Source organism: Aristolochia californica, unplaced genomic scaffold (assembly GCF_029961685.1).
Source record: "Aristolochia californica isolate CCGP_79_NKW_82.1479 unplaced genomic scaffold, dmAriCali1.0.hap1 SCAF_6, whole genome shotgun sequence".
NCBI classification, from domain to species: Eukaryota; Viridiplantae; Streptophyta; class Magnoliopsida; order Piperales; family Aristolochiaceae; genus Aristolochia; species Aristolochia californica.
Window position 1 is genome coordinate 45,015,215 of NW_027182257.1, and position 6,528 is coordinate 45,021,742.

The following is a 6,528-nucleotide window of genomic DNA, read 5'->3' on the forward strand; positions in this document are numbered from 1 at the left end:
TTATGAAAAATGGATTAATCTCAATGCTAATACCCATATGAGCAAATCTTAACTCATCAGGTATCTGCAATGTTGTATATATCGCGTGTTTTTCTTGTTTAGAGATTTACAAATTACTACTTTCTATAAAAAAAAAAAACTAATAACAAATCGTAATTAAATTAGTAATTTTACAACTAAAACACAGGGCCTGGGCTCTCTAAGTAAACTCAAAAATGTGAATAGAGCACTCTTAAAAAACACATCTAACTTATTTGTCTTCTGAAAATCAGTCTAAGAATTGATCTGTCTCGCTTGACTACTTGAAATAAAAATGAATTACTTCTAAGAAAATTGATACACGAATGAGTTTTTAGTAAATAGCCTCGAGTTCTTTCTTCATCTCCTGAGAATCATCATTATGGTCCTCGAGTGTGCATGGTAACTGGATTTAGCAATGCAACTAGGCTTCACCTAATTGGAGCTTTAATCAAAATGGAAAGTCGTAAGACTGGAAAAGGCAACAAGATCGAATTTTAAATTTTAAATTTTAAATCTGAGTTGTGCGTTCAAGCAGAACAAGAACAAGGAGAGATACTAGTGTCAGTAATAGCTTGAGCCGGAATCAAAAGCACGGCTACCAGGATAAGGGCCTCTCAACTCAAATCCAGGATTCCGACCAACCATTGGAAACTGGGACCTTTCTTTGTATGAAGAGTCGAATTGACCAGGACCACAGCTACCAACAGGAGCTCCATAGCCATGGGGATCAGTAGGAATTATGCTGTTGCTGGGGTAGGAGCTTAACGCTGCTTGCTGGTACTGATGCTGCCGAGCTTGCGACTCTCGACGGAAGAAATCCTCTCGCTGGCATGCTTGCCGCGCACGGACACTCGTTAGTTTTTCCTGGTAGTCAGTATTGATCTCATTTATTCTCTGAAACAGAAAACATTCATTTACCATTATTTCAGGCTCAATCCACCACATCAAGATTTCTTTTTTTTCCTTTCCCTCTCTTTTGGAACGTTGTGATGATTTTGTTCAGTACAAAAAAATACAAAAGAATCATCCCCCCCCCCCCCCCCCCCCCCCACACACACACAACAACAACAAAAAAAAAAAAACTAACTGAAATAAAACAACAGTTTCACCGCTCTCAATACCCCACGCAGCAACACTATGGAGGCCTTCGAGAAGAGAAAGATGGGAGGTTCATTAAATCAAAAAGACACTCATGCATGAAAATACACATCTTTGAAAACCAAATGTAGAACTCTTCAGTGAATAACGAAAACCAGAATGTTTCACAAGCATAGGTAAAATATGGAACAAACTTTTTTGAAATAGAAACTAAAAAAAATATGGAACAAACTAAAAACGGCTTTAGGCAAAGAATTTAAACATTGTTCAGTACTCAGAAGGCACTGAATTTTCTAATTCAAAACTCATAACTAACACTTCCAACCAGCCTCTGATCCAATGAAAAATCTTTCCAGCAAAAATGGGCATAATTTAATGTTTTAGCAGTTTCTTGGTTGGGAATGATAGACATTAGAGAAAGAAATCAAGCTACAAAGCTCACCTCCCTGTGCCGAGCAATCTCTGCATCTTCTGCTTCCTGATGTTCCTTGGTTAATTTCATGAACTCACTAAAAAAGTTGTTTTCAAGACCTTCCAATGTTTGTGGCATCGCAGTTTCATCGTACCCAACTACCATATCCTTCTCGTGGGATTGTCCTCTTGGATCTTTGTTGCTCTGTTTCTCTACGATAAGTTTTGAGCCTGACCTCTGACCCTGATACAAAGAGCGAGGAACATCGCCCCCATGACCTACATCACAATATACACATCTTACTGCAAAGTATTTAGGCAATTAATACATTGATCTCCACAATTTGAATCACGATAACAAACTGTTACTGCAGTGCATGAGCAAACACATTTTAAAAATTAAAAGTCCTGTCTCAGAAACATGCCAAATATTTTTTCCTTACAATTCAGAACTTTCATTCATATTTTACATATAATAGGAAAATGCAAGAACAACGTTAATAAAGAATTGCATATGTTGCTTTGATTTCTTTTTAATTTTATGGTGGTAATTATATGTTGGAATCATTAGACCACAAAAATTGATGCTATCAAAAGCCACTTCCTCTGGCCAGGCTCTTCCTAGTGGTCTAGGCACCACATTATTAAATGAGTTGATCTTTGATTGCCGATGCATGAAACAAGCCCTCCTTGCCAAAAGGTTGTGGCAGTTTAGTGTTAGGAAATCAGCCGGTTGAAGACAGAAGAAGAAAGCAATATTTGAACCTTTCAAGTAAGCTTTGGGGCAGTCACATAGCAAGAAGCACCTGCTCATCATTCACTTCTCCTTCTGGTTTGGGGCCCAATGTTTGCTCATTTCATTGTGCAGATTTGCCTCCCATCCGTCAGTGATTTGATAATGGGTACATCAATTGGCCTTTCTCAGGGAAAGGTAGGGTTTTTTGAAGAATTATGTTGGTGGCTGTCCCATGGGGTATTTGGATTGAAAGGAAACATGAGACCTTCAACAACAACGTCAAGTACGCTGGTGGCATTATTGAGGAGGTCACCCATCTTACTCTTTCTTGGGTTGGCCTTTGCCCCAAAATTTATTGACTTCCCTAGTGCAGAAATTCATTGTACTTAATTCATAACTTCCCTTAAACCAACCCCTGCCACATTATTGAATTTCTTAAAGCCTACTGTTTATAGTAGTTCTCAGGGGTAACTGTAGTTCACTGGTTGTTTGTGTTATTCGAGCTGCTAGATTGCAGCTCTCTTATTCAAGTCCCCTTCATGTAGGGGACTCGACTAGGGCACAGATTTTATCCCTTTTGAGAATACATAGGAGGACATCTTGTGTTACTTCATGTAAAGTAACTCAAAGGTGGTAATTAGATGGTGTGCTCATAATGCAATTCCATCTTTGTGCTTTCTGTCTTTCTTAGAAGAAATCCAAGACCTTGATCACCCTCTTTCTGCCACTTGGATGCACCCCCATAATCTGCTGATTAAGCTGTAAACTCTCTGGGACAGTCCTTAGTTACTTCGACTAGGGCACAGATTTTATCCCTTTTGAGAATACATAGGAGGACATCTTGTGTTACTTCATGTAAAGTAACTCAAAGGTGGTAATTAGATGGTGTGCTCATAATGCAATTCCATCTTTGTGCTTTCTGTCTTTCTTAGAAGAAATCCAAGACCTTGATCACCCTCTTTCTGCCACTTGGATGCACCCCCATAATCTGCTGATTAAGCTGTAAACTCTCTGGGACAGTCCTTAGTTCCCTTGTTATTGATTGCCTTTAAGGTTTTGCTTTTATTATTCCAATTGTTTGCTCATTTTACCTTTTTTATGGCCTCTTGTTTGTAGGATGTATTTTATTCCTTTGTCTTGTACTTGATAAATACTCACTAAATTGATGTGGAGCTCTCCAAAAGAGCGGAACCTACACAAATTTAAGTAATGGGTAGCATAGAGAAAATACTCCTTTCTGCAATTGTTGGCATGTCTTTGCTTAGATGTCTGGTCTTTTCAGGAATGGAAGCTGCACCCCCAGGTATTCTGAAGCTCAATTTTGACGGCAACGCTTTTGGTAATCCTGGCCCAGCCAGTTTTGGCAGTGTTTTCAAAACCTCCGAGGAAGTCACCTTGATCTCTTACTCTACGCTTATGGGAGTTGCTGATTCCACTTCAGCCGAGTTCTTGGCTCTTCTTCAAGGTCTCATCATTTTTCGGGATCAACTCTATGGCCCCCTCATTATTGAAGGGGACTCCAGTGTGGTCATAACTTGATGCTCATCCCCTTTTCTCCAGCCTCCTTGGAGACATTGGGCCACCTTCTGTGACATCAGAGATAGCTTTATTTTCTTGTTTTTGGTCTCTTGTTCCAAGATCAGCCAACTTTTTGGCTGACTCCTTTGCCAAAGATGGAGCTTCCCTGCAATCTCTTGTTGTAACAGGAACATTCCCCTAATTTGTTTCTTTGTTTCTAATAAAGATCATCAGTTTCAAAAAGAGAGAGAGAGAGAGAGAGAGAGAGAGAGAGAGAAAATACTCCCTCCCACCTTCGCTTCCCTAAGGCACTAAACCAATACCAATGTATTGTGTCATAAAGGGAGGACTCATTCAAGCTACAGCATTCAAAGTGGAATACTCTTGGCCTTCAAATAGTCAGTGGACCTTCAAATAGTCAGTGGACATGCATTTCATAATAATGAAATTAGGTACTGGTCTAACTGTTCCACCATAATTAATTAATAAGAGCTTTAAAAGACACACCTTTGACACTCCATCTCATGACATGTCTAATCTGAACAAGCCAAGTACACGGCTAGCTCGACTTTTTTCCTCAGAAGTAGACAATACAGGAGCAACCCATGGGCATGAAAAAGACACCAGAATACAAAGAAGAAAAGTTTCCACACAAAAGTGATGACAATGCCAATCTTACCTTCTTTATATGGATGAGAAGCCGATTGCTTTGACCCCCTGGGCCCATCCCGATCCCATGGCCACTGGCTTTCTGCTTTTTGAATCAAGTATTTGGTTTCATCTTCTCCAGACAAAGCAATTTGCCGTCCTGGAAAATGATTTATTGCAGGATTACGTTGCATTCCTTGGTGCTGCTGCATTTGACTGGCAACTAATGGATTGACACCGGTATCTGCATATTGTCCCTGTCGTCTCATCTTTGCCACTTCACCAGAATGGCCTAACCACTAACAAGCACAAAAGTCACAACATGAGAGGCCCAATTATTTATAGCATATAAGCCAAAACAGCTTATCCTACTAGTGATTCTGAAGTGATAGTGTAAGGAAATCTTAACATTGGGACCTGTCAATCAGCTTAGAATCTATTGCATTGTGTGCCAGCCTTGAACACTATTTATGGGGCCACTTCTGCACTTAAAATGCTCACAAAAGAGAGTTACTTGTCATCCAACTAATGTATTGTAAACTAGGGCTTGTGACAAACAATTTAAATAAATTAAGTTATCCAAACAGTTTGTCTTAGAATGGTGCCAGTTCATGGGAAGATTTTGATATAAACAGGACCAAATGCAAATGCAAGTCAAGTGAACACATAACTGCTCCATTGTTAGTGTTACTAAATCTGGGAGCCGATTGCACTCTTTAAACTTGGCTCGAGTGTTACTTATAGCGTACAACAACTCTTAACTTATTTTCTTTTCCTGTGCCACGAATCACTTCCTCAGCAATGAAAGCACAGTTTCATTGGCTGATAGCAATCAGAATGCACCTTCCTTTTACTAGAGAAGTAGATATCATAGGTAAAACTAGACATTCACCACACAATCTCTTTTACGCACTCCTTTACTATGAAGAGCTATTTAGTAACAAAACGTAAGATAGCTCAAGATTCTAGAAAATTTAAAAACAGTTTAACTACTTTCGTTGATTGACCACATAAAACAAAATAATTCCAGGTCCTTCAGACTGAATTTATGATTCAATGACCACAGAAGTTTTCTAATTGTGAGATCTTGGCTTCAAAAGTCAAGAGTATCAGAGGTGTCTTAGGGTAGTACTGTACCCAATTGTTAAAGAAAGTATTACATAATGAGCTCGAAGTTCCTCCCGACGTGGAAAAACTTAAAAGGAGCCAATGGACATTTCTTGGGTCATGATACAAGTCGAAATCTTGTGGAAGTATCACAGCTCAGCCCCCAACAACAGCTCCGCACTTTCAAAAGAAAACTTCACAACCCATCAGACATTTAGACAACACTGAGAGTGTCCAAATACCATTTTCGACTGTCCTCGAACTCGACTAAAAGAAATCATCACAGCGCGACTAAGACGAATCCATAACGCAGAAATCATCGACTCTCAAGTGTATAACACACATAGGGGGGGGGGAACTCTAGTAAGCATTTTGTCGAATGCCGTACAAGCACACCAGAGAGGCCATGCCTTCAAGGCACAGGTCGAACCCTGCTTGTAGCGAACTGCAAAAAGCGCGGCCACATATAGTCACAAATGACTAGTGCACATGTGAATAAATCTTGATAGCTTACCAGAAACTCGATTCTGACAACCCTAACGCCTTCAGACCAGCTTCCATTGCAGAAAGAACTTCGATTGTTTCAAACTCTGAAACTTCTGTACAGGACAGACAGGGAATAAGAAGGATAAACGGAACGTAACAGAAAAATAGAGGATACCATGTACACCGACGGGATATTAAGCAATTATGGAGGACCCTTCGATTCACAGGAGTTCACAGTTACCCGCGTCGCGTGTCTCGCAACCTTAATAGAAAGTAGCCAGAAATCCCCTTTCCCCGTTAATAAGACATGAATATGGAAAAAAATTAAAAATATATAGATTAAACAAAAATGCAATAAAAAATACATGAATATGATAAATAAATTTAATATTTAAAAAATAATACATATTAAATACCTAAAATATAATAAAGTATTAAATTGATTCAATATACAAAAAAAAATGTCAACCAGAGTTATTAAATTATAATTTATTTTGTCTCCT

The 6,528-nt window shown here is 39.1% G+C and overlaps 1 protein-coding gene across 2 annotated transcripts; it reads right to left on the reverse strand.

The window, feature by feature from the left end:
- Positions 1-491: 491 nt before the first annotated feature.
- LOC137934837 (uncharacterized) lies at positions 492-6,296 on the reverse strand. Of its 2 annotated transcripts, none has more exons than XM_068779378.1 (4): positions 6,054-6,296; positions 4,464-4,731; positions 1,562-1,809; positions 492-885 (listed from the first exon to the last, which is right to left on the reverse strand). In XM_068779378.1, the coding sequence occupies exons 2-4, from the start codon at positions 4,699-4,701 to the stop codon at positions 583-585; spliced, it is 789 nt and encodes a 262-aa protein (XP_068635479.1). In that variant the 5' UTR covers positions 4,702-4,731; positions 6,054-6,296; the 3' UTR covers positions 492-582. The 2 variants fall into 2 exon arrangements, with proteins under 2 accessions (XP_068635479.1, XP_068635478.1); XM_068779377.1 differs by having other exon boundaries at positions 492-915; positions 6,054-6,293.
- Positions 6,297-6,528: the final 232 nt, after the last annotated feature.